This window comes from Trachemys scripta, chromosome 10, assembly GCF_013100865.1.
Source record: "Trachemys scripta elegans isolate TJP31775 chromosome 10, CAS_Tse_1.0, whole genome shotgun sequence".
Lineage (NCBI taxonomy): Eukaryota > Metazoa > Chordata > Testudines > Emydidae > Trachemys > Trachemys scripta.
In genome coordinates this window covers 56,835,711-56,848,874 of record NC_048307.1, presented here as the reverse complement: position 1 = coordinate 56,848,874, position 13,164 = coordinate 56,835,711, and the positions used below count along the sequence as shown (strand labels likewise).

Genomic DNA, 13,164 nt, shown 5'->3' with positions numbered 1-13,164 from the left:
CACAAAAATTTCGCCATATACAATGCTCTCTGAGGTCAAGGCCAAGCAGAAACACTAACCCTGGAAAGTGTCCTGCAGTGTACTTCAAGTGATTTAAGATCTTACATTTTTAGTGTTATTGCATACTAATTCTAAAAAGCCACAAATTTACAATTACAGCAGAAAAATTAAGTTTGTGATATCCCAAAGTGAAAAGTAGAAGAGAAACTACATGTAATTAAGATTACAATATTTGGCAATCTACATATTGCCCAAGTAGCTTTAGGTTTACACAAGCACTTTATCTTGCCATAAAGATGAAAAAAATTCTTGCTAGCAGATTTAGGGATGCTAGCTAGATAGCTAAATTCAGATAACATACAAATATGAGGTAAGCAAGTCTTAATTTAATATTTTAATTATATTTTCTTCAGGAACAGTAGTCAACTTGTTTAGTTGTGCAACTTAAACATTTTTTCATAGAAAAAATACAGTACTTGCAAGCCAAAGGAAATTAATTACAAATAAACACTGTTCAGTGATCCACTCATTTATTTTACCTTAGTTCAAGGCAGGCTAAGTACAGATACTGTACATTAAAATATGTGCACACAGGGAACGTGTTCCTAGTTCTACCTTTAAGGACCAATTTCTACATTCTTTTTTTAGGCCCTTTCCCAAATTTGATCCTTTGCTGAAGCATGTTGTGTGTGTACTTAAATGTAGAGAGATCCATCTGCAGGCCCCACGTATCCAACTCCTATGAGTAGCACATCTATTAGTGTCCATATTCCCAATCCACCGAAGCTGAAGAGTTTGCCCAGACCTTCCCTCCACTGGCCCAAGTAGAAGCGATCTGCTCCAAATCCACCAAGGGTGATGCTAGGAATAACACATAACAATTCATTAAAATAGTTGTGGAGAATCCTGAATTTGGATGTCAACTCACCTTTAAATATTTACAGCACACTGATAGTAATTTTATATCATATCATATACCTTCAGGAAACTATGAATATCTTATGCAAAGTGGCTGGAGGACTTTACAAGCAATAGTGGTAAAAATATTTTGATAGAAATATGTATTAAAAAGCACTAGTTTTTAATTTAAAATATTTCTCCAAGTCTTTTGTGAAACTCTGCAGATACAAGATATGAAATAAATTATGTTATTTTAAGCTGCTTTTCTTAAGAAAGTTGGCCAGTGAGCTGCTCTGACTTTGGGCTCCAAGTTTCCTGAACTGGCAGGGGCTGGAAAACGCTAGAGAAAGGAGGAGACTCTGCTCTTGGGGTGTTTGGGTAAAGCTTAATTTCTCCAGCTGCAGGCAGAGAAGGGAATGGTTCTAGCTCCAAAAGAAAGCATGTCTGACCAGTTTTCTAACAAAACATCTATTACTTTTTTTGTTCACATAACTTATGATAAATCAGGTAGTACAGGCTCTCATAGCAGCCCTTATATAATTCACCTTTTATGGGAATTTTGAATGAAACTTAACAAAAAAACAAACAAAAAAAGGAAATAATTCTTGTTTCACAGTCAAGTTGTACAAATATATTGAGGTCCTGTGGTAACATCCAAACCACCACAGTGAGTACAATGCTTTGGTGCTTAGTGTGTGAAGAATCAAAAGTTGCAGCCTGGTTTAACAGTATAGCATAGTGGCACCTCTCCCAAGTGGTCATTTTGTGTTCCAAGATCTCAGTTCTCTTTTTTTAAAAAGAGTTGATACCTGTCATGAGCCAGCTATAGCTAGTGTAATAACATCTACCCAAGTCTGGAACAACTCTAAAAGAGTGAACTGCCCCATACATCTCAGTTGCCCAATGATAATTTACATCTCAACATTGTTAGCTATTTCATTGCTCATTAAACTGTGTGAGAAAAGGAAGTGCGGTATTCATAGATTTTGGCTTGTAGAGGCTAAGTGAACCATGGGCCAAATCCAGATCGCCAGATGCTTTTGAATAGACCGCAAAAATCTTATTTACTTATGATCATCATTATTGTTATTATGACATGAAAAATGTTTCTCTGGAGTCTGGACCTTGACTATAGCTTGACCAAGAAATTTGGACTTTGACAAAAAATTATTGACTGCCCATGCTCTACAATGAGCAAAGGTTCATTTTGGCATCATGAGCGGATGCTGTTTGGGAAACACCACCATTGTTTTCTTTCCTCCAGTCAAAGAAGCTAATAAAGTCCAGCCAGGGCATCAAGCCCAAAGAGATGGCCAAACTCAGTATGGCATGAATGGTCACAACAGATTGTACAGATATTCAAAATTACAAACAAACAGTCTCTCATTTTGGTTATTCCCTTAAGTGGAGCTCATTCTATGGCTAAAGTTTCAAAGAATACCACCTCCCTCCACCCAACACACACATACCTAAATTTGACCCCAGTAGTATGGAAAAAAGCCAACACTGGCCATTTTATATTAAATCATAAGCTTACTTTTGGTTAAAAGTCTCAGAAAATATTAAATATTTTGAACTCAGTTTAGTTTAAGATTAGGAAATATACCATTGAAAAGAGAAACCCATGTAAAGTTAACAGGTTTCAGAGTGGTAGCCATATTAGTCTGTATCAGCAAAAAGAACGAGGAGTACTTGTGGCATCTTAGAGACTAACAACTTTATTTGAGCATAAGCTTTCGTGATCTATAGCCCACTTCATCGGATGCATGCAGTGGAAAATACAGTAGGAAGATTTTTTTTTTTTATATATATATATATATATATATATATATACATACACACACACACACACGTGTGTATATATACACACACAGAACATGAAAAAATGGGTGTTGCCATACCAGCTGTAACGAGAGTAATTAAGGTGAGCTATTATCAGCAGGAGAAAAAAAAAAACAAACACTTTTGTAGTGATAATCAGGATGTCCCATTTCCAACAGTTGACAAGAAGGTGTGAGTAACAACAGGGGGGAAAAAATTAGCATGGGGAAACAGTTTTTACTTTGTATAATGACCCATCCACTCCCAGTATTTATTCAAGCCTAATTTAATGGTGTCTAGTTTGCAAATTAACTCTAATTCTGCAGTTTCTCGTACACCATCATAGGATCTAATCACACCAGCCACACAATCAGAGGCTCGTTCACCTGCACATCTACCAATATGATATATGCCATCATGTGCCAGCAATGCCCTTCTGCCATGTACATTGGCCAAACCGGACAATCTCTATGCAAAAGAATAAATGGACACAAATCAGACATCAAGAATTATAACATTCAAAAACCAGTCGGAGAACACTTCAACCTCCTTGGTCACTCAGTTACAGATCTCAAAGTCGGAATACGCCAACAAAAAAACTTCAAAAACCGATTCCAACGAGAAACTGGGAGTGGATGGGTCGTTATACAAAGTAAAAACTGTTTCCCCATGCAAATTCCCCCCCCCCCACCTGTTACTCACACCTTCTTGTCAACTGTTGGAAATGGGCCATCCTGTTTATCACTACAAAAGTTTTTTTTCCTCCTGCTAATAGCTCACCTTAATTAATTACTCTCGTTTCAGTTGGTATGGCAACACACATTTTTTCATGTTCTCTGTGTGTGTGTGTGTATATTATATATGTATTTATATTTCTGCCTACTGTATTTTCCACTGCATGCATCCAATGAAGTGGGTTTTAGCCTACGAAAACTTATGCTCAAATAAATTTGTTAGTCTCTAAGGTGCAACAAGTACTCCTCATTCTTTTTCCATTTAACGAAAGGCATTCATATGCAATTTGAACTTGAAGTTCTGCAATACTTTGAGTGTACCTTAGTGCCAAGGCTGTAGACCATTTATAGCCTCCAGTCCAGTTGCAGTAAAGCATCTTAGGAAAGACACGATTACCTGAGAAGAGAAATGAAATACATTCAAATCCTAATGCCATGAACAAAGATTGTAAAGATTGACTCAGGAACTGAAATCTGAGGTGCAAATATGCCAAATTACTCTTCACAACAAATATCTGTTCTGCATTTAAATAGCATCAGTAACTCAACCTGTCTTTTCTGATGAGACCACAATATGAATGCCTGAACACTATCTCCATTTCCTATACTTTCCTAGATTGGTGTTGCTTTGGTGGAAACCTAATTAAGGAAAATCAAGAGCCAAGTCTATTGATTTAGATCCTATATTAAATTTCTTGTGATTTCAAATGTTAATTGACAGGATGTTTTTAATGTATGCCATAAATAACACCTCAATGCAAATTCTGTTGACGCTGCATCAAATAATTCCATTGAAGAAAGTGAACACAGGAGAGAAAACACTCCCAAATAACCCTAATGTAAGACTTCTGTTGTACTGTTGAGACAATGGTTCTAAGCATATCATAATTTTAAAATATTAAGTGTCAGACTAGAAAATAAAACTAAACAATGCACAGTATCTCAACAAAAACCAAACTAGACATTGAAATAAGTTATATGCACATTTATCCACTAAACTGAACAAACGTATGTTCAAGAGTTCTTCACAAAAGAAACCTCTCGAAACCATTTTTTCGTAGACCAACTTACCTAGACAATGAATATGATCATGCACTGTACAAGTGGCATTATATCGTTGTCTTGGACAAGAGACTGTCATGCAACTTGTAGAATTGGTACACACATAATCAGTAGGTTCAAGCTGCCAGCAAAACTGGCAAGTCATGTTGATTGTGAAGTTCTCCACTTCATTGTTTCTCTGATCCTATATAAGAAGAGTATTATCAATGTAAATAATCTTAAACATTGTATCAAGAATGTTTCACAGGATATAAATAAATACTTCTCACAGATTTCACTGCTGTGCAAAGACAGAACAACAAGATAGACAAGCTGTTTTATTTGCTACCTACACATTATATTCAGCACTTAGATAGTTGGGTAATGGATACTAGAGAAGTGTTAAAGGAATAATTATACTTGCTCGGTAACTGTATTTATACCTAGAAATTTGTTTTGTAACATATTTATGAGTTTTAGGACATAAAGGTACAGTGTAGTTTAAATTAACAAGTGACAAATTCCAACTACAAAGAAATAGGTTAATTACTTACAACACAATGAATTTGTGGCTTAATCTTGCAATCAAAAGTGGCTGGCTTTCCATATACGCAGGAGAAGTTTGTTTTACATGTCATGCAGTCTGGAGGCAATTTGCTGCACAGCCCATTGCTGGGACACTTACTCACATAAGATGGAATCTCTGTAGTCTCTGAAGGGTGAAAGGATTTGTTAAGAATAAGAGCTTCAGCATTACCTACACTACAGTATAGGCACACACATCTACTGTATGTTACTTTAAATAATTTCATAATAAAGTACTCTCCACTTACAGCGAACATAAACCGGTATCTCATATATTAAGGCACCCCGCTTCTAACAGCAACCAGTATCAGCTGCTTCCAAAGGAAGAACCCTGCAGCAGAGCTCAGCAGCAGCCAGCATTGGCCATACACCATATAACAGCATTTATAAGTCCATTGCTACCTTGTCCCACCATGCCATCAGCTCCACCTTCTGAGACACCTGGTCTATCAGCCACTACTCCCTCCTGAAAGGACAGGGCTGGAGCACACAAGCACAGATTGGAGAGCATCAGCTCCTGTGACCTCCTGCAGGGAGTGAAGATTCTTCCCCCTCATATTTGTCACCTCCAAACCTGGGAAATGGATCAAGATCCTGACGCCAGTCTTCCCCCTCCCACCACGGTCTGCATCAGTTCTGTGTGAAGTATGAGAGTCTAAATCAGTTGGGGGAAGGGCAGAATGAAGTGGTCTGTGTTGTGGGGAGCACAAAATTAATTGGTGGGTGTTTTCAGCAGTGGGAAAAGGACTGACACATCCCAACACTCTCCTTCCCCATACCTCCCAGCTCATACCACAGAGCCAAATCTGACCCCTGCCCTCCAGTAAAATGTATGGGAAAATCTGTCCCAGGGAAAATTTCTTCATACCCTAAGATGATCAAAGGTCAGTTTATAACCTGAAGCTTGAAGGTTTATATTCCTTCCAAAGCCATTTAAATATTTTACAGTTCTAACTTTGGATGCTTATTTATCCATATAAACATGGAATCCTTTTCTCTTTTTTTTTCCCCTTCCAATCAGGCTATGCTGTAAGCCTCAGTAATATCTTGTACAATAAAATCCTGTCTAATTATGCACTACATAAAAATATTCCACTTTCCATAAAGTTATGAATTTGCCACCATTCAATTTAACTGAATGTCCTTTTGTTTTAGATGAATAGTGCCTAAGACCAGAAGGGATCACCGTGATCCTCTAAGTCTGTATAACACAGCCCATAGAACGTTCTTGAATTAATTCCTGTTTCAACTACAGCATCTCTTTTCGAAAAACATGCAATCTTGATTTTAAAATTGCCAGTGATAGAGAAGCCACCACAAACCTTGGTAAGTTGTTTCAATTATTAATTGCCCTCATTGTTAAAAAAATATACACCTTATTTAAAGTCTGAATGTGTCTAGTTTCAACTTCTAGCTATTAGATCTTGTTATACCTTTGTCTGCTGAAGAGCCCATTAGCAAATATTTGTCCCCCACATAGCACTTACAGACTTCAGAGTAGCAGCCGTGTTAGTCTGTATCCGCAAAAAGAACAGGAGTACTTGTGGCACCTTAGAGACTAACAAATTTAATAAATTTAATAAATTTGTTAGTCTCTAAGGTGCCACAAGTACTCCTTCACTTACAGACTGTAATCAAGTCATCCCTTAACCTTCTTTGTTAAGCTAAATGGATTGAACTATTTGAGCTGTAAGGCATGTTTTCCACTCCTTTAATTGTTCTCGTGGCTCTTCTCTGAACCCTCTCCAATTTATCAACAACCCTCTTAAACTGTAGACACCAGAACAGGACACACTATTCCAGTAGCGGTCATATTAATCTCAATACAGAGATAGCAATAACCCTACTCCCTACTAGAGATTCCTGTTTATGCCTCCAAGGATCATAAACGACAATTTTGGCCACAGCATTGCCCTGGGAGCTTACACTCAGCTGATTATCCACCTGGACACTCAAGTCCTTTTCAGAGTCACTGCTTCCCAGGATAAAGTCCTCCATCATGTAAGTATGGCCTACATTTTTGGTTCCTACACAAACAATTTTACATTTGACAGCTTACCAAGTGATCCAGATTGCTCTACATCAGTAACCTGTCCTCTTCATTATTTACCACTCACCCAATCTGTGTCATTTGAAAACTTTATCAGTAGTGACTTTGCTTTATTTCCCATTAATAAAAATATTAAATAGCAAAGGGCTTATATCATGAGAAATAGAAAATACATGTCCCTGTAGTTTTCTACTTACCCTTTTTGAGATGGGGTAACCAGAACTGAATACAGTATTACAGGTTACGTTACTGATTTATATAATGGGATAGAATGCTTAAGGAACAGGATGGATAACAACACTGTTTGCTTTTATTACTGCTGATAAGCAGTGAGCTGTCCAAAATGACATCCAGGTCTTTCTCCCCCATCTCCAGTTAACAGAGATAATTTAGAACAAGTAATTAGAAGGTGTCTGCGTAGTTTAAAATTTTCCCTCCAGTGTTCACAAAACAATTTCATCATCCAGTGTGTTCTTCATTCACTTAGCTTCATTTAATATTCTTCATCGTCTTCTCTGGTTTTGACCTACCTAAATAATTTTGTGCTGTCGGTAAAGTTCTGACATCTCAGCTCTTTTTGAGATTAATACATTAACCACCACTAGCCTTAGTGGAGTGACACAAGGTTCTGTACTGCTACCTTAACTTTTTGCCATGATGAAAATTGAATCAATATATCTATCCAAAGACCTCAAAGTGTTTAAACATTAATAGGATCTCAAACATATTTACAGAGTTCTATTAGCCAATATCATATTTTCAGAATGCTGTATAGTCATGATAAGTTGTATAACTATAAAATGTACCCTCAGAATGCTTTGTATTGATAATAGATTTCTTGTGGAAATTTACTTGGCATTAAACTGCTGTAACCTCTCTTTCCTTCGCATGTGTATCATCTGTCAGAATAAGATGGATATTCTGTTGAGTCTCGCCAATAATGAGCAGTGTGCTAGGTATGGCTGGTAAAGAGGTCTTTGTCCTCTATAAAATATATACAGTACTAAATAGAGGAAGGGTGTACAGTCTTTGGTAATGCTCTAGAATTTTTTTCAACAGATCGAAGATTCCACAAGAAGAATATAAACAGAAGCAGAATTGAGCTAATATTTTTGAACAGAAGAAAGATGTAAACACTGTAATACTGTTCCCCATATTGGTAGTATATTAAACTTTCTGTATCGTGCTTATCTATCTTGATTAATAAACTGATTGAGCCTGGTTATCTGACATCATAACAGTAAAGGCACTGAACAACTGTTTTTATTACTGTTAAATTACTAGTCAGTTTGGACACTTTTACTCTCTTCCATAAACACTCAAGCTACAAGTGTCAAAATGACATAACTTTTTAACACGACTTCTGCTTCTTATACTAGAGTCATAAATGCCAGTTATTAACAGTAGCATATTTTACATTAAATTTATAGTTCACTGGCTGGGACCTCCCACTATGCTTTCCCGTCCACCAAGTTTATTCTTCACCCAAGCCTCCCCAAGGGCACTACCCATGCAAACCCATAAAAGCAGAAAAATGATCAGTAAGAGACCTTGGTTCTCTACCTGGCTCTGCTATGGACCTGCTGTGTGACCCTGGCCAAGTCACTCTAACCATATCTGCATGTGTCTTATCTCCCACCCTTTATCTGTTCTTGTCTGTTTAGAATGTAAGCCTTCTGAGGCAGAACTGTCTTACTACGTTTGTGCAATGGGGCGGATTTCAGTTGGTCTTTAGGTGCTAACAAAAGTTATTTGAGTTAAGGGGATCTTAAGAATGTGTAAATATAAGAATGGCCATGCTGAGTCAGACCAACGGTCCATCTAACCCAGTTTCCTGTCTTCCAACAGCAGCCAGTGCCAGATGCTTCAGAGGGAATCAACAGAACAGGGCAATCATCAAGTGATCCATCCAGTCATCCAAGGCCAGGTTCTGGCAGTCAGAGGTTTAGATAAACATAGTGCATGAGAAATAGCCATTCATGGACCTAGCCTCCATGAACTTACCTAATTGTTTTTTGAATTTAGCTATACTTTTGGCCTTCACAACATACCATGGCAATGAATGCCACAGGATGACTGTAGATTGTGTGAAATACTCTTATATTTGTTTTAAACATGGATGCCTATTAATTTCATTGGGCAGTCCCTGGTTCTTGTGTTATGTGAAGGGATAAATAACACTTCCCTATTCACTTTCTCCACACCATTCATGATTTTATAGACCTTTGTCATATCCCACTCAGTCATCTCTTTGTTCAGCTTAGAAGCCAGTCTTAAAAATCTCTTTTTATATTGAAGCTGTTCCATACCCTTAATCATTTTTGTTGCCCTTCTCTGCACCTCTTCCAACTGCAATTGTAATATCTTTTTTGAGATGGGGCAACCAGAACTGCATGTAGCATTCAAGGAGTTGTGTATCTTTTATTTATTTCACAAATGCTAACATCCACACATCACATTAGCCACTCACTGACCTATTCCTCCCATCCCCAAGGAACCCATTTCCAACTCACATCCAGAAAACTTAATTCTAACCTAATACTTTCTCCACAAAACTCCTAAGTCATCACACACTTACTATTCACAAATGTGCACTGGGTAAGTATGTAAATACTGTGGAGAGTAGAGTTGAAGTTTTGCATAACAATGAATTACCTACATTTGAATTGTGTGTGAGGCGGAGGCGGATTCTTATGGAAGCACGATGAAGCAATTAAAATACCTGATTTTAATCAAGATATAAATCAATGTTAATCTTGTTTTGCATGCGTCCTTTAGCTGTTTTCCTAAATGAAGGTTTATTCTCATTGGTAGCTAACCATTAAAACATGCTGATTTGCATCTTAGGCTATGGCTACACTGGCGCTTTACAGCGCTGCAAACTTTCTCGCTCAGGGGTGTGAAAAAACACACCCCTGAGCGCAGCAAGTTACAGCGCTGTAAAGTGCCAGTGTAATCCCCTCGTGGAGGTGGAGTACCTGCAGCGCTGGGAGAGCACTTCAAAGCGCTGCCACGGGAGCGCTCCCATGGCAGCACTTTGAAGTTTCGAGTGTAGCCACGGCCCTAATATAGCCTTTACACTATATTTCAAACTTCTCTTTGCTTATCAGGAGGATACACTAGGTCTATACACATTTAAGCAATTTTATAGCTTAATGTTTTCAGATTCTTAATTTACTTTTTTACTTGTAAACGTATGAATGACGCATCTCTTATTTACTAGATTAATTTTTACTCATGCTTTGTGCTAATCTGCATTTGGATAGAAATATGGCTAATGTGACATGCAGGTGTCAAGTCTGTGAATGTAGGTTTCCTTAAATTATCATGTGGGGTTTGCATGGATGGGTTTTTCATTTACACAACCCTAACTAGCAGTTATAGGCTTTTGGAAAATAATTCATGGTGCCTCAGGGTATGTCTACACTGCGATCAAAACTCATGTCTGGCCTGTGCTGCCTGACTCAGGCTCGGGGCGATCAGGCTAAGGGGCTGTTTAACAGTGGTGTAGACGCTGGTTTTGGGCTTCTAGGACCCCACGAGGTGGAGGGTCCCAGAGTTTGGGCTGGACCCTGAGTCCCAGCTTCTACACCACAATTAAAAAGCTCTTTAGCCCGAGCCGCACAAGCCCAAGTCAGCTGGTGCTGGCCAGCTGTGGATATCTAACTGCAATGTAGACATATCCACAGGGGGCAGTGTATCTTTTAATGATTAAATACTCTGTACAGTTAGTTTTCTAATACCTTATTCAAGAATTTTACTATTAAACTCAGGACTATTAGGGAAAAGGCTTGTATGGATATCATTGGAACAGTTTACCAAGGGTTGTGGTGGATTCTCTAACACTAACTATTTTGAATCAAAATTCAAGACTATGTTTTTCTAAAAGATATGCTGCATGCATTATTTTGGGAAATTCTATGGCCTGTGTGATATAGGAGGTCAGACTACATTATCACAAGTAACAGAGAGTCCTGTGGCACCTTTAAGACTAACAGAAGTATCGGGAGCATGAGCTTTCATGGGTAAGAACCTCACTTTCTTCAGATGCAACCCTAACCCTTGCATCTGAAGACGTGAGGTTCTTCCCCACGAAAGCTTATGCTCCCGATACTTCTGTTAGTCTTAAAGGTGCCACAGGACCCTCTGTTGCTTTTTACAGATTCAGACTAACATGGCTACCCCTCTGATTATCACAAGTGTCCCTTTTGGGCCTTGGAATCTATAAATCTATTGTTTTCTTAGGAGCTTTTGTAGAAAAACAGACACTGGTACCTGTTGCTCTAGTATATGGAGTATTTGTACTTGGAGATGTTACACCTTTTGTAGAGACAAACTGTTGTTTCGAGTGCTCTGTTGTCATCAAGGAACCTGCTATAAGAAAAATTAACAGATTCAATGCACTTCCGTTACTGTTAAGAGGATATAATAATCCTAGAATTTAACTGGTCTTCAAACACTGTTTAATCCCAGCACTCTAATATAAAACATCACGCTGCATTCTTGACATCAAGGGTCATCTCTGGGATAAAATTAATATTTAAAAAGCTCCACAGATTCCCCTACTTTGTTCATTAGGATTTTGCACTTTACTCCATTTAAGACAATAAAAATCCATTTTAATCAGTTTCGCTCTTAAATTCTTGTGACTTAGTAGGAAGCTACACTATTTGGAATGCAAATATTACCGTATACTGTCTATTACAGACTAAAAATAATTAATCATCAAGTAACACACTCGCCATTTTAGTAGGAAATCTGCACCACAGAATTCGCTGGAGACTATTGCCCCAATTCTGCAAACACTTACTAAATATTCTACTCTGCTCATATAAGTAGTTCCATTGACTTGGTGGGACTAATCACGTTCATAACTATTTGAAAAAACACAAATTATACCCATAATGCATGATCACACAGGGTATGTGGTGCACACCAGGATGGGAAAATAAACATGTGGCCTGTGTTGAGAAACCCAAAATACCTTATAAACACCATGTTAACACTTTTCAAGACAAGGAATCCATCTAAACAGCACTATCTAAAAGTCACTTTAATCTACCCAACGTTTGCTGAAAATGCTCATTAGTCCCATAAAAGTCTAATTCTTTCTTGAGTCCTTAACTCTTGGCCACAGCAAGATTCCTGTGGCAATGAGTTCCATAGATGAATTATACATTGTACAAAATTATTTCTTTGTATCACTTTGACATTTGTTGTTTATATTGCTAATTAATTACACCCCCACAATGCAGCCACCTCCCCAACAGAGGCAGCCAGACCACCGGCACACAGCGCAGCAGCACGGAGAAAAAGGAACCCTGGTTTATGGCAAGCGGGTCTATAGGCCGGGGTCATGTTGTCACAGAGCAGGCAGGGCCCTGGGCTCAGGCTGGGCCAAGTCCTACGGGCACCGTCAGCCCGAGCTCGGACAGCCCGGGCGGCTGCATGAGGACACCAGGGCAGTGGGATGGGCGCACGGGACGCCGGCACGGACACAATGGCCTCTCCTACCAGACTACGACCGGGGAGGGCAAAGCCGGCGGGAGTGTGCACGGAGGGTAGCGGGGAGCCGCCTTGCCAGGCCCTTAGGCGGCGGGTGGCAGACGAGCCCTGAGGAGGGCGGGAGGCGACCGCACTCACCGCGGCCCGAGAGCACGTAGAGCTGCGAAACAAAGAGCGCGACGCTACAGAGCCGCTTCAAGGCCGACAGCCCAGACACCGCCAGTGCCACCATCTTGGCTCCATCCGGGGCCTCGCCGTCCCCTTCCCGGCAGGCGCAGAGCGCGTAGACCCGGCCCGCCCGTCCTCCTATGACTTATCAGCCGCCCCTCCCTCAGCGCCTGCGTCTGACAGCCCTGCGGCCCAGCCCCTCCCCCAGCGCCTCTGTCTGATAGTCCTGCCGCCCCGCGCCTCCCCTCCCTCAGGGCCCAGTCTGACAGCCCTGCCGCCCCGCGTCCCCTCCGCGCCCCTGTCTGAGAACCCTGCCGCCTCCCCTCTCTCAGCGCCCAGTCTGAGAGCCCTGCTGCCCCA

The 13,164-nt window shown here is 39.7% G+C and overlaps 1 protein-coding gene across 2 annotated transcripts; it reads right to left on the bottom strand.

Moving 5' to 3' along the window:
- Positions 1-391: 391 nt before the first annotated feature.
- Positions 392-12,963, bottom strand: TM2D3 (TM2 domain containing 3). 2 transcript variants are annotated; one of them, XM_034784327.1, is made up of 6 exons: positions 12,775-12,963; positions 11,407-11,502; positions 5,051-5,208; positions 4,527-4,701; positions 3,777-3,852; positions 392-861 (listed from the first exon to the last, which is right to left on the bottom strand). In XM_034784327.1, exons 1-6 carry the CDS (start codon positions 12,866-12,868, stop codon positions 696-698), a joined length of 765 nt encoding a protein of 254 aa, XP_034640218.1. In that variant the 5' UTR covers positions 12,869-12,963; the 3' UTR covers positions 392-695. The 2 variants fall into 2 exon arrangements, with proteins under 2 accessions (XP_034640218.1, XP_034640217.1); XM_034784326.1 differs by having other exon boundaries at positions 11,407-11,505; positions 12,775-12,961.
- Between the last annotated feature and the right edge of the window lie 201 nt (positions 12,964-13,164).

What these genes read in the sequence shown, in the direction of transcription:
- TM2D3 (XM_034784326.1), bottom strand. Translation starts at nt 12,868, where the DNA reads ATGGTGGCACTGGCGGTGTCTGGGCTGTCGGCCTTGAAGCGGCTCTGT. An exon ending in CTACGTGCTCTCGGGCCGCG is followed by an intron (nt 11,506 to 12,774) that starts GTGAGTGCGGTC and finishes TTTTTCTTATAG; the next exon opens with CAGGTTCCTTGATGACAACA. An exon ending in TCTACAGCCTTGGCACTAAG is followed by an intron (nt 862 to 3,776) that starts GTACACTCAAAG and finishes TGTTATTCCTAG; the next exon opens with CATCACCCTTGGTGGATTTG.